This window comes from Neopelma chrysocephalum, unplaced genomic scaffold, assembly GCF_003984885.1.
Source record: "Neopelma chrysocephalum unplaced genomic scaffold, ASM398488v2 Primary Assembly neopelma1_159, whole genome shotgun sequence".
NCBI lineage: Eukaryota > Metazoa > Chordata > Aves > Passeriformes > Pipridae > Neopelma > Neopelma chrysocephalum.
Genome location: NW_020897821.1, coordinates 1,227,504 through 1,245,275, shown reverse-complemented (window position 1 = coordinate 1,245,275; position 17,772 = coordinate 1,227,504). Strand labels below are relative to the sequence as shown.

Below are 17,772 nucleotides of genomic sequence, written 5' to 3'. Positions count from 1 at the left end.
AAAACACACACACACACACAAAGACCCCCAAAACACACACACACACAAAAACAAACAAACAAACAAACAACCCACAAAAAAACCCATAACATTTTTGCATCAAACAGTTGTCAAAGTTTGCCATGGAGGTGGAAGGCAGGAACTTTAGCACAGGTTTCTTTCTGAGAAAAACTAAACATAGATATTTTTCATCAAGCCAGCATTCAGTTGAAAGCTGCCCCACTGGAAATGTGCTTAATCAGTCCCTCTACATTAAGAATTCCTCGTAATCCACCTGGAAGTTAACACCTAACTGAGGACAGTGCCAAGAGGGACCCAGACCTGCAGCATGCAGGCAATGAATACTCTTTAACTTGGAAGTCTTATCTTTGAGGAATCCATTGCAATTTAAAAAATTCAGTGGAATCTTGGAAAAATCCAGTTTCATCTACTTAAAATTTCTCTGCTTTAACTACCCAATTTGTGAATTTGTCACCGAAGGGCACACATTAAACATTACCAGGTCTGCTCTGAACAACAAATCAGTGTTGTACTTCTGTTCTGAAGAGAGGACTGTTGTATGCACAACATTGGAGAAGAGATATTATCATATCCCCAAGTCTGCTCTCTCTGCACTGAGCCAGTGAGCCATTCCAGCACTGGGAATTCTGCTCAGTGCCACGTTTCCAGTACAGCCCCAAGAGCTTCAGTTCTCCCCTCTTCAAAGGAGCTCCATATCTAAGGATTGGTGGCACATACCTTGCCCAAGTGAAAGGCAAACATGCAGACTAACCCTTAGTCAACAAATCCCCCATCAGATATGTTCTCCTCCTCTCCAGCTCCCTGTTCTGTCACGTGGTTATTGTCCAACTTTCACGCTCCCCTAGGAACAATTTTGTTTCCAAGGGTAAACAGAAGATCTGTTAATAATTGAGTAACTTGGCTTTATACTTACTCTGCATTTTGATAAACTTCGACCGAGATATTAAGTCCTTCCAACTCCTCCTTTAAGATCTGCAGGTCTGAGTTGACAAAGCTCAGTTCCAGCAGTACCTGCTCTCGTACTTTGTTGTTGGTGGTTGCTCTGCAGAAAGAGACACATCCTTTTTTTATTGCTGGGGAAAAGCTTTCCCAGCTGACCCCTTGTCAGCATTCTCAACATTTTGAAGATTTTTTTTTTATCCCTTTTACAAGATGATACAAGACCTCACGTTTCAGAATTTATTTTCTGTCAAGAGAGTGCCTGGGATAGTTCCCAGATAACTGCACATGCCACAGAAGGTTTGCTAAATGCTAATTTCTTGGGGTTTGATTAAGGGTCAGGCTTCTTTTCAGATACATTAATCAACAAAACTAAAGCATTAAACAGAATCACTATCCTATTTTCAGATTATGTGATTTTTTTTTTCCTAAAAGAAGACGAGGGTGGAGCTGGGAGGGGTCAGGAGGCATTTTTTCAAAAGATACTTCCCCATTTTATAAATTGAATCAAGATCTGTTGAGACTTCTGATCTTAAGAATAAAAGAACAGTTACTACAGAAAGATCTACTGGTAGAAAGATATTTCTTTTTAATACAAGACAACTTTCTCTGTAATTTGATTTTGTTGTTTCTTGTTTCCTTTGCCATTTATGTATTTAAATGCCAACATTTTGAACTGCTGGCATGGTGGATGGCAGTATCTAGCCCCCCTGAGCTTTTCTCTGTATTCATATCACAATTTCTAACCTGATTCTCCATACAGAGAATTTATGAGAACATTACTCTTTCCAAGAGACCTAAACCATCCATATTTATAACCACACGTATGAGCTTAAGATAAAAGGTCTTGATCTGTATCCACAGATATAGATATTATACCCTTAGAGTCCAAATCTTAGACAGTAACAAACTTATTTTAAATTTGCAGCGTTTTGCATTTATCTTTATTTTAAGACAAAATTCACCTTCGTAAATACTTAGGAACAACTATTTCATAAATCTAGACTGTACTTGGAACAGTCCTCCAGTTTTATGGACACCTTGGTGAAGAACTAGTTATTCTAAGGCCAAAATTCTAAGTTTGCATTTCTTATTATAAATGAGTTAGCTGTGAGTTTCCTATTTTGTACTTCCTTGAATAACTTGGATTGCTTAAATTAAGCAATGTTAACATTTATTACCATGATAAGACAAACTTGACACAAACATAGGGTGGAGTGGATCTTCCTCAGTAAAGGCAGCACCAATAAATAATAAATATAAATAAACACATAATAAATGATATATAATAAATAAAACAATAAATAAATGGGCAAGCCTTGATGCTACAAGCATTTTAATCATGGCATATTAAGGCTCTGTGTTTAGTCTGGTTCACCACCCCCCACAGGAGGGATTCCAATACCTTTTTCAGAAACCCCAGTGCTCCCTCCAGGTCACCTTTTCTGTTGGCTCTCTGCTGTAGCATCCATGTCAATTTAGAGTTCCTTTGATTACCTTTTTGTGGGTTTTTCTGCACTGCAGACATTCTTTGTAACAACAACCAGCAAAAGGTAGCTACAGGGGCAATGTGATATTGTTGAGATCCACATAACTCTACTCTGAATTCAATTTTAACTCAGATTTTCCAGAACAAAAGACAATGAAAAGTAGTGGGAGACTTTCCAGAAATTCTAAAACCAAAAGTCTTTGCGCTACATGGATCATTTGCCTCCAGCCTAGCATTTACTTTCAGCCAAAAGCAAAGCAACCTGCATTTCCAGCTTTTTCCCAAGTCCTACTGCAGAAGGCTCCTTGTGGACAGCAACTGTTTTTTCCTTTTAGAACCTGATGAAATTCAAATAGAGTCTGAAAACCTAAAGCTTGTTGATGTTTTTCCTTAGGAGACTGTAAATACATCTAGCCACGTGAACTATCTATTTTTAAAATTCCTTCCTTTAAAGAACTAGCAAGTTGTAATAGTCCAACAGGTGTAAATTCACTTTAGATTTCTAAAAACTTAAGGAGTAAGTCTGATCCTCTTTTCTTAGGTAGGCTTAGTTCCCACTCTTGTAAACAGCAACTTCATTATTTCAGCAGTTAATATTGGCATCAGAAGCTGAACTTCAGGACAGCTTTAGGCTGAATGTTCCCAGTGTCACATCAGACACTGCTCATCTCCTCAGCCCTTACAAAACACTCCTCTCCTGAGCTGACAAGCAAAACCATGAACTGAGTGAACAGTGCTCAGTTTCAAATAATTTTGCTAAGCAAACAAAAGGTAGCAAAAGACTCTGTCTTACTCCTGAATCAACTACCAGAAAAACAAAAAATTAAGTCAGTCAGAGGCTAAAACTAGCTAAATTTTTGACCTGTCCCCTCTCGTGCAAGAGTGGAGATAAAGGGAGGTGACAGGCAAAGGGCAACCTATCAATTATGGCAGGTGTAAGAAAACTGAATTTATCCAAGCATTTTCACTTCTTTAAGTATACTTCCTAGATTTGGTTCTTGAAGAACCATGGTTGCTCCAGTTGCAGAGAAACAGACTCTACAGGAGACTATTGCAGATGAGAATTGAGAAAATTTCCAGTTCTTCTGTGCACCAGAGGGATGGATTGGCTGTTGGAAAGCTACAGCACTGTTTGCTAAGCAATTAATCACGGGATGTAACAGCCTTAAGACAGGCCAACACAAGGCTATTCCTGCAGGGACAGCCAAATAAGGAACCATGTCCTCAAAAAAAAAAAATTGATGGACAAAATATAATAGAGGAAGAGCAGAATCTCTTCCAGTTACCTCCAACTTCAGGAGGATTTGGTGGCGAGTGTAACCCAGCTCAAAGTACACGTGTGCTACCCTGCTACTACATGGAATAAAGGAGGCAACTGATGATCCTTTCCACTGTGGGGCACAGAGCTCAAGGATTTGGAGAAAGCAACCGCACAGGGGAACTTTGCTTTGATTTGAGGGGTAAAAGGACTCATTACAACATTCACCACCTGCGACTCCTAGAACGCTTCCATCAACGCTGCCTCTGTACAATCCTAAACATCCACTGGGCAGATTATGTGACCAACACATCTGTTCTAGAACAAGCAGCAACCACAAGTATTGAGGCCATGTTGCTGAGAACACAGCTGTGCTGGGCAGGGCACATCTCCAGGTGCCAACCACCCCCTCCCTAAGATCCTGCTCTATGGTGAACTTGCCACCAGCTGCCACATGAGAGGAGCCCCGAAGAGAAGATACAAGGACTCCCTGAAACAACATCTCAGCCTTGGCCATATTGATCACCATAACTGGTCTACTCTGGCCTCCAATGGGGAGCTCTGGAGACACACCATCTATAACGCTGCTGATGCTTTGAGAAAGCACCAGGATCACCCTTGAGGAGAAAAGACAACACAGAAAGAATCGTGCCCTGCAAAATTTACCACCTAAGGAGTCTTTCTGCTGTGCCTTTTGCAACCGGACGTGTCTGTCTCTCATTGGCCTCTTTAGCCACCAGAGTGCTTGTAACAAACGTGGGTAGAGCCCTCCCCAAATCTTCCTTCCCGAAGCCCAGCCATGACAACATTCAGCAAGGTTCACTGGCCATCATCACCAGCAATAAAGCTGAACAAACAGAGCCACCTAAGACAGTGCAAAATTGAGCTGTTTACTGCAACAAAGCAGCGCTGAAAGGGCACTTGAGAGCAGGTAAAGACCCTGTAGAGCTTCAGCTTGAAAAAACTTCAGGGCGATTCACAAAGCATCCAGCAGTGATTGATGTTAGGGAGACCGGGGAAAAGAAACTGCTAAGAGATTTTTACAAAATTAAACGAAAATTTTTTAAAGAAGCGTTGCTCGGAAGAGAATTAGGAAGCCGTGCCATTTACCTTAACAGATTTTCAGCACCAGCTCTCATTCTGACTGCTCTTAAGATCTGCTGGTTCAGGACAGCTCTTTGATTTTGCAGTTTGCTTCGTCCAGTCTCGGCAAGAGGATTGCATCCCTGGAATTAAGAAAACAAGTTTTTTTGTTGCTGTTGGAAGACACTTCAGAGGGAGTAACAGTGAATTTAAAGGAATGTTAGTGGCATGGGCTCTGTATGAATATAAATTAACTACAATTACATCAATGACAGTGTTTGTTATCTCAAACTCGGTCATTAGAAGTAAAAGAGACGCCATGACCACAGTATTTAACGTTTAAATCCAGACAGAAAATATTTGTTTTAAAGCTTAAGTACAGGTGTGAGACAGTCTGTTCTCTCCTAAAAACATTTTCAAGGTATTTTGCAAATACAACCCAATTTGACAGAATATTATTAAGCTCCTACAGATTTCATAAAAAACAGTGCCTGGCAAGGTAGGAACTCCGATCAAAACTTCTGCTTAATCCGTGCAAAAGATCCGAGTTCCATCCTGGGATATGTGCAGCCTTGAAACACAACTCTGTCAAAACCAGGCTTTGGGGGCACCACTGCTCGCAGTTTTAAGAACCTTTCAAAGGATCTCTGCCCTTTCCTTCTGGTGCTCAAACTTTCAGTACAACTCCCACTCCTCCTTCCGTCTCAAATTTATGAAAATAGAGCTTGACAGGGTGAGATGACAATTTTACCTTCAGACACTCGTCAAATTAAGCCCTTAAGAAGTCAAGTGTGAAATCCAGAATTCCCAAGAATGCTCTGGTATATGTGCATACCTCACACAAGAACAAGGCTCAAAGTACTGAAACCTGTGTTTGAGCAGGACTGAACCATTGTATTCTGGTGAGCACTGAGAAGCTATAACTGTTACAGATGAATAGGACTGCATAGTTGCCTGTTTTTTTTAAGGGAAACACAAATTTAACACCTTTTTAAATAGGCGAGAAGTTTCCCTTCCACACTTTTATTCTTTGCCCCTGCCATCCCTCTTAAAAAAATTATGAAATGTTTTTGAATATTAACACTCAGAGCCAGCCAGCACATCCCTGCAGCCTTAACTACTAATTCTGAAGCAATTATTTGCTTTTTATTGGTTTTATAACCACTCAGCTTTAAAGCCTTACCCCTAAATAACGAATGTCGTTTGGAGTGGCCTCACCCGATGTCATTACAAAGCTTATCAGTCCTATTGATTGTGTCTTACACAAGAAGGAGGTTCAGATCTCTAAACGCAAGTCTTGTCTCAACTACTCCAGCCACTAAATTATGCATTATTTTGAACATCTCCCTCTTACTTTTGACTAGAAAAACATAATTTTTATATAAGAGCATTTAAAAGTCTCTCAACGAGCTCTAATTATGAGTGGCCAAGCACTGACATACGAGCACAGCAAAAGCAAGTATTTAAATAGGACATGAAATTCTGATCATCTACTTGAAGTTCAGTTATTTGGGTTCTCAAGTGAAAGCAAACTGACCTGACAATAGAGAAATGAGCTGATCAAACCAGATTACACCAGTTGGACTGAGAAAGCACACAGCCCAATATTGTTAATTTTAAATCACTAGTTTGAAAAGTCAGCAATAAATAGGTAAAATGACAGGAAGCTTGTGCAAACATCTTCAAAAGCACTGTTTGACAGATAACCTGAGGAAACCACACCACGTTAAATTACTGATATTGCAGAAATGTTTCTGCACTGAAGTACCACTTGCAGCAAAGCCCACACCTGGGAGTGCAGTGGATCCTCTCTTTGTTGAGAAACCACTCACAGCAAGCACAACACAGGGCAGATGAGCTGCTTACTGGTGAGGACACATACAGGGAGCAAACTCCTTCATCTCAGATTAAAAGCAGTCCTTTACCAAATACTTTATGCTCCTTTACATACCTTTATACACAGAGACACAAGCAAGGCACACTTTAGTGTACACATGGTCTTGTAGACACAAGTTGCTTTCTGCTGTCAAGTCTGTTCCTTTTTCTGGGATGCAGTCATTTTTCCTACTTTGCTTTTTCTTCATTGTGTAATCTTTTCTGCTACTGGTATTCAAATCCTTATTTCCTTCCATTCCATCCACGCCATTTTTCATTTGAACCTCACCAATTATTTCCTCTTGCTCTTAGCATTTATTTTGAATACTCCATTCTCATCTCAGGCCCGTCATCTCCATGTTCCTGCACAGCTATTTTCTTCCACTTCTCTCTCGACCATTCAGTCCAAGCATCCTTCTTAAACATATCCTTGCCTTGCCCTTTTTTTCATTTTTTCTGTGAAGCTGCAGCTTCCTTTTACAACTCCCTGCCCTTCCTGTGTGCCAAACATGTTTGATGACATCATTCAAGTACTTTTTTACAGCTCTACTTCTGGGAAACTTTTTCAGGAAGATCAACTACCTGACTCCCAAGCCCATGGAGCTCCTAGAATGGGCTGTTCATTTTAGTGAACCTTTGATCAAAGCTCCAGCCCAGAATTCAAACAAGCTCCTATTGAACAAAGAGTGCAAAACGTCAGTGATCTTAAACTCTGTGCAAAGAGAAAAAGAGTCAGAGAAGTTTCCCTGCGTTTCAGGTTCAGGAATAATCTCTGTATGAAGCTTTAATGCAAGAACAGCCCTGGGCCCTAAGAGGACAAGCACTTCTTGGAAAACGTTGCTTTTTGCATCTCCCACACAGGGGATGAGGACACTCAGCTAAGTCTGTGTTCATTTGCAGGCTTAAACTCTTTATTGTAATCAGGTTGCCACAAAACTGATGGATACAGGACAGTGAAATAATAAATATCTGGAAGAAAACCCCAAAACCATGGGAAATACACAATCTGGACAAGATATCACCTTGTATAAAGCACAAATTCCATGTAACAAAACGTTATTTAGCAGCCAGCTTCAAGCAAGTGTTTAATTTTGTTCTCCTCCACGTAGAAGATCCCTTCTCCAGACAGCATTTCTATCTGGTTCACATTTAGACAATCCCAAGAATGTTAACATTCAGTTCATTACAATAAATGGAAGCCAAACTTGCCAGTGGTTTCCACACCTGCTGTTTCATTTCTTGTCAACAGGATACTAGATGCTTCATTTAATTACTGTTTATTGCTTTGCCAAGCCAGGCAAACCTGGAGAGTAAACTGGATTTTACCCTGGCTTATACACTATCAGTAAAATTCTTCATTAAACAGCAACAAAGGAATGGTTATTACTAAGGAAGTTGTAAAAATAACCAAGAATGGAGTATGGCTTAAGCTTTCATTGCATGAAGGAGCCTTAAAATCCTGCAGTCTGAGGGGTTTAGCCAGTACCTTTGTGGTTTTCCAAGTTCCTAAACTCTAGGCCTTGAGAAATTACCTACCACAGAGGGAAGACAGGATGGGTCTGTGAAAAGTATGGGTCCCGAATAAAGAAACTGTTGTATTTAATTTGGAGGTCAGGAAGCTCCTTCTTCAAGAAAATGTCAGAAATCCAGTCGTGATGGACACAAAAATCAGGACTCTGACAAACAGTGAGTAACAGCAGCAAGTATTTGACATTAACATAAATATTATTTACGTAGTAGTGGTTTGAACTTCGGGGATGAGTCACTGTCTGAAGGTGACACGGAGTTGAAACTGGGTGTGCTTCCTGACTTAAAAGAAAACATTCCTTTCCAGCCAGAGCAACCTGTGCTGCTTGTCAAGCCCAGCAGTGGATGCAAATGGCCCTGTCCTCCAGATATTTAAAGTTCTATTATGTATAGAACTTATGCACATAACTTCTGTGGCTGTAACAGAAATGGCAGCAAACAGTATGATTCACACCAGTGTTTCTAGGACTGATCCCAAGTCCTGCTAAATTGTTATTTCCTTACCTTCTTCAAGGATTATATTTAACATGTCTTTTTGCATATTCCTACTACCACAATTTTGAAAATTTAGCTGGATGCTATAAATCTTTCGGAAGCACAAGTTTGTTGTGTTTGGTGGGTTTTCTGTGTTTTTTTTAGTTAAAGAAGAAGATAAGATCTGGTCTTCCAGAGCCTGATCTACTTGTACCACGAACAAGTATTTTATAGTTCCAAATGCCTGCCCCCAGAGATTAATATAAAGAACTAATTATTGTATTAAATTCCAAAGATGTATTTCCCATACAATACTCCATCTTGCCACACCACTCACAAAGCAAAATTAAAATTAATATTTCATCAGAGACATCTGTCTCTTGGCTAACCCAGTTTCAGGTGATTCTTCGTTTCACATCAAGGCCTTACTTTCTGGTTTAGGTTTCATGAATTCGTATATAATGAGTGGATCTGGGATGACAAGTGTATGAATCACTGCAATATTATTTCTATCCTGCCAGACAAGCGGAAAGAGAACAAATAGGCAAATAAATATTCCCGTGTCAATGCTCATGGTGATGGTTGCCTGGCTACTGATGACTTAAAGAGAAGCCCAGGAGCTAAACCACAGCAGAAGGACAGGTGCGGCAGGTTGGTAAACTGATACATTAACCACAAGTGGGGGGAAGCCCTGCAGAAATAACCCCAAAAGTTAAGCCAGAGAGTTAATGAGGGAAGTGCTGATTCACAAGCTGCTCACCATCCCTATCATCTTCAGCCTGGGGCTTCATTCATGGAGCTGCTTGCTTGCTGATTTTAGCTTCTCCCCTGACACGGGGGACTAATACACAGTCTGTCTTTCTGAATCATCAGCTTGGGCTGGATGGTAAATATCTTGGCTCACAGATGGAACCAAAGCTTTAAGAAAGGGAAAAGAAAACAGCATCTTCCCTCAACTGATCAGTCTAAAGCTTCATTAAGGCAGCTGTCCTACTGCTCTGCCTCCACGTAGCACTGCTGTCCAAAACAACCAAATCGAGCCAGAATGCTTCGTGTTGAGCCAGCAGATGCTGCAGAAAAGGTAACCTTGGAAAATGAGCTGTGGCTTTTTGTTACCATTTATTGCAACTTCCTGACGGATGAGGGAAATTGGAGAATTTCTGGTCAGTGTAAGGCATTACAAAGCAGTAAGCCCAGGTGGGGAAATATCGCAGAAAGAATCTTGTTAGACGTCTCTCCTTGCTCCTACCCACCCAAAAAACCAACCAACCAAGCAAAAAACCAGGTAGGCACAGCCCTACTAATAGGTCATCACTGGATCCTGTTATTGAATGAGTACTATGTTATAAATATCACGAGTTCTGGACGTTGATGTGTTTCAGGGATATTTACTTTGTGAAAACTTCCTGGTCAAGCAGAGTGGTTGCTGTGATGGAAAAGGAGGAAAAACAGAAGGGGAGAATAGCTTGGAAAAGAAAGCTGTTTCTCTCACAGGAATTCAAAGGTAACTAAAGGAACTAAAAGGTAACTAGGAAGAGGTCTGAGAGGCCAAGCAATCCACAGAACCACGGCAGGCTTAAAGAATAACTTCCCCTGAGGTGGGAGAAGCATCTGGCATAAACAAAGCAGCAACAAGGACAGATCTGCTTTAATCATTGCTGGTCTGTTGAAAAATCCTGCCCGTCTAAATGCCTTGCTCTACTTTCAAAACAGATGGTTCTTTGCTCTTATCATTAGTTTTGTCATTATTTTCATAGGGAGAAAAGACTGGGGGCAGAACTTGGATGAATGTGCTGGATATGCACGGCTGATCCTGCCAGGAACAGTGAAAGAATGTGGAACTGCACACAGAGGAGGTCAAGGTACGAGGCTGATGGTCCCAGAGCACAGGTACAGTTTGCCCTGGCAATGTACACTGAATTAAGCTCCCCACATGGATGGCCAAGATAAACTCAACAGCAGCAGAACGAGTTTCCTGGTACATTATCATCACACAAACTAAAACATTCCAGGCAGAAGCTCCATCTTCTTTTGGATGGAAAGTAAGGTGCTTCTTCCACTTTGCCATATCCTCTTCAGGACACCAGCAAGGATATTTTTTGGTGTTGCTCGTTTTGCTTTTAAAAGTAAAATGCTTCTCCCAAGTTTGGTTGCAGCTGATCAAATGGTTTAAGAGGGTTGTTTTGGAGGGGAGATGTAAGGGGAAGGGAGTGGGGGCAGGAGTGACAGAGTTATATGTACCCTGTGTGGTTCCACAGGTAATCTCCTTAAAATTAGATAATTAAAAAAAAAAAACAAACAAACAAAAAAAAACCAAACACCAAAAACCATTCAAGCATCAAAACATCTTATAAGTTTGAGGAAAATTTAATTTTGCCTATATAAATTGTAGGCCTTTGCCATGGAGATAATGGAAAGAGGTGGGGCAAGAGGAAGAGGAAAAAGTTCCTCCAGAGCAGCTGTGACATCACTGGAAGGGAATGGGAAGGGTAAGTCTGAGAAAGGGTGCAAGTGGACTGCAGTAGCTGCTACCCATCATATCTCAGACTCACCTGGCAGAGTCACTTTCTAGTGACAAGAGAAGTCAAAGCAGAAAACAGGACCATGCATTTGTTTCCCCATTTTTGGCCCTTTACATAGAACCAGTCATAGTTTCACAGGGCCCACTCCCTACATAAAAAAAAAAAGGCACCAAACAAGAATTAAGTAAATAAGTTGGTTTACATACTGCATCTTGGGGATACTGAGCCTTGCCTTCTGGTATGCTGTATTTAAAACTTCAAAAAGCACAGCACACAAAAGGGCACTGTAGAGACTTTGAGCATACTTCCCATAGTAATCCATTCATCAAAAGAAAATGTCAGGAGTCTAAAACAAATGGATACTGTATGAACTGCTCCATTTTTCTCAATTATAAAATTTCATTGTGCACAACATTCTTAGAAAGCATGGAGGCAGCCTCATGGTGTAAATACTGCTTGGAAGCCCTTTTGTGAGCAGGACTGATGCAAAGCGTTCTCACCTCACAGAATAAAAAGGCCACTTAGGTATTTTGACCTAAAAATACAAGGCCTAACCCTGGAAATTGATGTGATTCTGCACCAACAAAGGTGGTAAAACAACCCTCAGATCCTTTCAGGAAAACAAAAAGTGGTGTGATTTAAAAAGGGAGGGGAAGGTGACAGATCCAGGGACACCCATTAACAGCTCCCTCACTAGTTCCATGAAATCACCCAGCACACCATTCACAGGGACGTGTGAGGCCCGAGGATATTGTGTCCCAAGTGCCTCCTCGGGTTTGCAGCTTCCAGGAGCGCGATTGTTTGGGGCTGGGGTTTTTTTTGGTGTTTTGTGTGTTTTTCTTCCCCCTCATAACCGAGAACTATTGAGTCAGAAAGAAATCTCTACTAACCTTTGAGACCATACAACTAATGTATAACAGGGAATACTGATTTCTGCTTACTTTTAGGGACAGAAGGCTTTGAGTATCTAGCCTAATCTGAAGTTTGTAACTATATTAAAGACACTTGTGAGCTGGTTGAACCTTCGAAAGATCTGAGGGAAGAATGTTTCACTGCAACACTGGTTCACTTAGATTTTATCAGATTCCTATCCATTTTCTACTGCTTTAAGACATATGTAATGAAAAGTGGGAAAGATGCTCATAATCAGGCATAAAATTGATTTTACAGTATTTTCACGGACAAGAAAAACTTCATTCCTGTCCAATGGGCTTTACACTGATCTAATGTTGTTTCAATGACCTTAACTGTAACATGGAACAATTTAATTTAAAATAAACTCAGTCCTTTAGCAAGTCTGAGCATAGAAGATATACTCCTCTTAGGACCTGAGGCACAACTTGGCTACTAAGCTTCAGTTAGTCCTTATCAGTAAAAACAAACAGGCGGAAGACTTGATTTATCTAAGTTCATGAAAAGTCAACTTTTTTACTAAATGCCTCAAGGTAGCATATGAGCTTCCCACAGCGCAGAAAACATAGCTATGAAAACTAAGTAATTACAACTTTGCCACACTTCATGATTTCCTGCTATGGACTACTAAGAAAGAAGTGATTTATTCACCAAGTATTATAGTGGGATTACGCAAATGGAGAAGCCAGGCAAATTTGGTCAAAGTCTTGTTTCAGTCTGTCTAGTTATTTACCAGGTGGCACCGATTCCTTGCAGCACGGCTGGCGCGGATAAAACTTGGCTCTTTTCAGCCGCAAACAGTTCCTCTGCTAAAGGGCAATATTGTTGCTTAAGCTCCTGCAGCTTATGAATTTGGTAAATACTTGGGGAAAAAAACAGCCCATAAAGACGCCAACAAAGCAAAGCATCTGTGCCTCCCTACCATGTAATCCAAGTGGTTCCTAATGTGCGTCGTGGGGATGTTTTTGTGCAGAGGTGAGCAGCAACAAACTGATGTATGCAGCTTTTTTTTTTCTTCCTTTCACAGAACGGACATTTCACGGTCTCGGGTCCAGAATCTACACAAAATCCCCCGTGTACCTACACTCTGACTGGAAACAAAAGTTACAGGCGCTGAGAACTTAAAAACAGCGAGGGGAGGCTGAATCAAAGCTCTCCCAAAGCGGCACTTACTGCCCTTTACCTCCGGTGCAGTTCACAGGAGCCCACAGGGCTGCATTACAGGCGATACTTAACCGTAATTACTGTTGTGCAGAAAGAACTCAGGTGCAGGCTATGGCATAAGCCGCCCACTCAGTCTGAAGAGTAATTAGGGCAGATGTTCATTAAGAACTTCCTAACGAGCCTGTTAACTTATTCCAGTAAACTTTCTTACAGGTACGTAAAGGCAATTTACCCGAGAGCGAGCGAGGAGACCCAGTGAGGAATCGTAGAATCATTGAATCAACCGGGTTGGAAAAGACCTCCGAGATCAAGTCCAGCCCTTGATCCAACACCGCCGTGCTTACCAAACCATGGTACTCAGTACCACATCCACTCTCATCTTAAAAACCTCCAGGGACGGTGAATCCACCACCTCCCTGGGCAGCCCCTTCCAATATCTGATTATTCTCTGTAAAAATATTTCTTCCTAAAAGGAGCGATCAAGGAAGAGCGCAGAGGGAAGAAAAAAATAAAGGCGACAAAAAGAATGCCGACAAATAGAATTTCACTCATTCTGTAAAGTAACGAGCGCTCCTGTTCTTCAGGGTGACGCCCAGCTCGGGAGCAGGGAAGGGCCGCCCGGGACCCTGCGGAGCGCCGCGACAGCTCCAGGCGCACCCCCGAGGAGCCGGAGCCCAGCTCCGGGCACGGCCCCCAAGGGACACAACCCCTGTTCCCGGCCCGGGCCAAGTCCTCATCTCGCCTTCCTCCCCCGTTCGCCCCCAGGGCTGTTCCCCGCTACCGAAGGACGGAGCCCCCGACGCTCCGCCGGGACAAAGAAGATCGTGAGCGACGGAGCGGGGACCGCCAGCCCTGAAGCGCCTTCTGGGGGAGCCCCCCCCGGCACGGAGCCCCCCCCCCCCGGGCACGGAGCCCATCGCCGCGCTGCTCACCTTGCGAAAGTATCCATCCTCGGCCGGCTCGGCGGCCGGGCAGCCGCGGGGCGGGAGGGTTTCTGTCATCTCCAGCCCGGCTGTGCCTCCGCCGCTGCCGCCCGAGCGCTGCTCCGCCGAGCCCGACCCTGCGGAGCCGCTGCCCCGGGCACCGCCCGGCCCGGCCCCACCCCCGGCAGGGCGGGGAGGAGCCGCCCCGCCCCAAAACGCGGCCCCTCCACCGACCCCGGCGAGGTCCAGGTGGGTGTTATGTGGTCGCTGCCCGTGGTGGGAGTCCCGGGGGGGTGGCCGAGGTGCCCCCTGTGCGGGGACGGGCGGTGTCGGCGGCTGTGGCGGAGTGAGAGCGGGGCTCGGCGGTGGTTCTGATGCCTTCAGATCATTTTAGGCAACAGTCCCGCCCGCTCCTCCCCGGCTGCGCTCCGCCGGAGCGTGCCCGAGCCTGGCCGGCCGTCCCGCCGCTCCCCCGCCGCCGAGCCTGGAGACAGACAGACAGCAGACAGCTCCTGCCCCCCCGGCTCTGCCCGGGGCCCGCCTCGGGCAGATGCGGTTCCCCGCGAGTGCTGCCCCTCGGAGCGGGCTCGTTCCCCCGAGAGGGGCGCTCCCAGAGCCGGCGGTGCCCCGGATCACCAGGGTGATGCCCGGGGCCCGCGGGGCCACATCGCGCTGCAGCGCCGGGCTTTGGGGTGCTGGGGACCTGCCGGCTCGGTCCTAGGGCTGTGGGTGTGTACGGACCTGCCGGCTCGGTTCCAGGGCTGTCCCTGTTGTTGGGGGGCCCGGCCGCCCGCACCCCGCTCTGTGGGGCAGGAGCCCGGCAGAGCTCCCGGAGCTGTGGTTGCTCCGGCCCCGGGCCCCTGATAAGAGCTGCGGTATCTCGGTGGAAGGCAGGGCTGGCCCCGCTCGGGAAAAACTGCTGTGGGTTTGACCTCAGCATTGCAAAAACCTGCAGTGTCCGCGCTGGGGAGAGACCTCCTGTCCGAATTCTCCGTTGTGTAACCGGTTTCGCAAACGCTCTTGGACACTTGTGTGAGGAATTTGCCCAATATTGATTCCTATTCCCAGCCGTGCCTAACCTGCAGAGCTAGATGGACATTTAGCATTGAAAGGTGCAATACTTAAATCGGTAATACCAAACTTGGCTTCTTCCCCACCCCACCCCCCGCCTTTTTTATCTTTTTTTATCTTTCTTAGAATTATAGTGTAGTTGTGTCAGGCAAAAAATCTGCAGAGACAACATTTTTTTATCAAACGAAAAAATATCATCGGAGTTACATCTTTAACAGAAACCTTCTTTGAAAATGCCGGTGTCTCCAGGGAGTTATGCAGAGCAGGCCGATTAAACTGTGTGTCTACTGCATATTTTTGAAGAAGAAGACTACAGTCAGCAAATCAGAAATTGGGATCCAAGGATTTGCTGTCTTGAAATCAGCTGAATTTTGTTCCTTGCGATTTTGTTCACTCTCGCCCCAGTACTTTTCTTTTTTCAATAATTCTAAAAATATTTGGATGAATGTATGAAAATATATGTCAAATAGAAAAAAGTTAAAGTAAGAAAGTGATTTAAAGTGCGCCAGTTTCTGATTTGAGGATGTAAAAAATGGTTTAAATTATTTTTATGATATCTGACAAAAAGGATTTTAAAATTCAAATCTTGCAAATCAGGACAAAACTCCAATGCAATACGAAGGAATTAGTTTAAGATAAATGAGTAATTTGCCAGTGTAGGCTGTGCTAAAATAGTATTGAAGTGACCACCTTGTGAGTTCCTCTCACTCGGATAAAGGGCACTTCATCATGACTGTATTAGGACTGACACTGTATTTCTTGAGTAACTTGCTTGTATACAGTGAATATGTTTTTTTTTTTTGCAAAAGCACACACTGATTGTATGGTCTCAGTAGAGCTGAGCTGTGTAATGACTGGGTAGGAGTTCTCTCTGACCCTGGAATGTAAATTGCAGCTTAGAACATTCCAAAACCTGATTTACCCTCAAAAAAACCCATGTCCCTGCTCTTCTGACCATCTTGTCTCCAGTAGCTTTTTGGTTGCCATTAGAATTCCTAAATAGAGCTGGATTTATACCACAAACTTTCTCAGTTTCTCATGATTACATGAATCAGAAGGTTTAGTTGCAGCATTGTAAAGGCTGAGAAATACAGCCCAGAAATGTAGACTCATGCAGTCAGAAAATGGGATGTATAAATAAAGACAGTTTGGTTGATATTTATCTTTAACATCAGAGTAAATTCTTTAATATCAGAGTAAAGATCTGGTGCACTGGGCATGGCACTATCTCTAAAAAAGCATCAAATTTGCATCCAAAGAATATCAGTATGTTGTGCCTGAAGTGCTGAATTTGAAAGCAATGAATCTTATCTCTGCATCAGATCTCTCTCTTAGTTCTGTAGTACTGGGTGCTGTCTGGATTTGTGCATTTTCCCAGATAAACCAGCCAGGTGATCTGAACAAGGACCATGCTGGGAACAGGCAGAGCTTGAGTCGCCCCAGATTCTGTCCCACAATAATTAAGGTAAGAGGGACCAGAATTGGGACCAGAATCTGGACAGCCTTACCACAGTACATGTAGTACATATGATAAATATGTACATATTTTTAACATGTTTGTATCACTCCACTTGTTCTTCTCCTCCACCTTGAAAAAATATGTGACTAAATGAAATCCTATCAATAGTCTTCCCTTTGGCCACTAGGAAATAGCCTCAGTTTGGGAAATTAATTTCCTGCTGGAATACCTGTGGATGCTCTGTTACACACTCAAGACAGGAATCTGCCTGCTTTCTGCAAAGATAATGTTTCTCTTCTGTGATTTTACAGACCTTGTGGCTACGGGCTGGTAGCAGGTGCCTCCAAACCAGCTTTTGTCCCAGAGAGAGCCAGGGGTTTACCAGAAAAAGCACTTTATAGAATGAAACTATGAAGGGAGAAGTGTGCATCAACTCCTGCTGGTTCTCAAGGCAGGTTCTGAAGATTCCGGTTCTTAATGAGCAAAGGTTTGCCTGCTGTAGGGAAGTATTAGGTGAGGAGAAAGGAATCATAGGTTGTGGTTTTTTTATGTGGCTTTGGATGGCCACAGTATGATTTGCTATAGATGTTTTGCAGTATTGTTCTGTCTTCACCTTAACAGTGTGAGGCACATATTAACTGCAGCTTTATCTTCACTGAAAAAAAACAAAACATTTGCTGTCGAATAGGAAATACGCTTTGGCTATTTCACTGTGAAATCACATTGGAAAAAAAAAACATTGCAGCTTCAGTGGGAATTAAGAATGTAAGACCAAACAAGGGCAAAATCATCACCACTTTTCCCAGCTAATGCCTTGCCTTTAACTGAGATCCATAGATAAAAATCTGTGTACTTAAGGACAATATGTGTTACCTCTTTTTTTGTTTGTTTGTTTGTGTTTTTATTGTTGTTGAGGTTTTTTGTTCATTGCTTTAAAAATTGAAAATTAGCACTTTGTAGAAGCTAAAGCAATGCTTCAGGGTCTGTACTTCAGGTGACTGTTTTGTCAACTGATCCAGCAGCCCTGTGATGATAGGAGGAATATTCAGGGGAAC

The 17,772-nt window shown here is 43.2% G+C and overlaps 1 protein-coding gene across 1 annotated transcript in view; it reads right to left on the bottom strand.

Annotated features, from left to right (window-relative positions):
• The window catches only part of RHPN2 (rhophilin Rho GTPase binding protein 2), a 29,384-nt gene extending 15,068 nt beyond the window's left edge, over positions 1–14,316 (bottom strand). The window contains exons 1-3 of the mRNA XM_027701517.1: positions 14,197–14,316; positions 4,818–4,933; positions 935–1,063 (exon numbers count right to left, since the gene is read on the bottom strand). Of these exons, the coding sequence (XP_027557318.1) occupies positions 935–1,063; positions 4,818–4,933; positions 14,197–14,265 (314 nt within the window). The 5' untranslated portion in view covers positions 14,266–14,316. The remainder of the gene's footprint in view (positions 1–934; positions 1,064–4,817; positions 4,934–14,196) is intronic.
• Between the last annotated feature and the right edge of the window lie 3,456 nt (positions 14,317–17,772).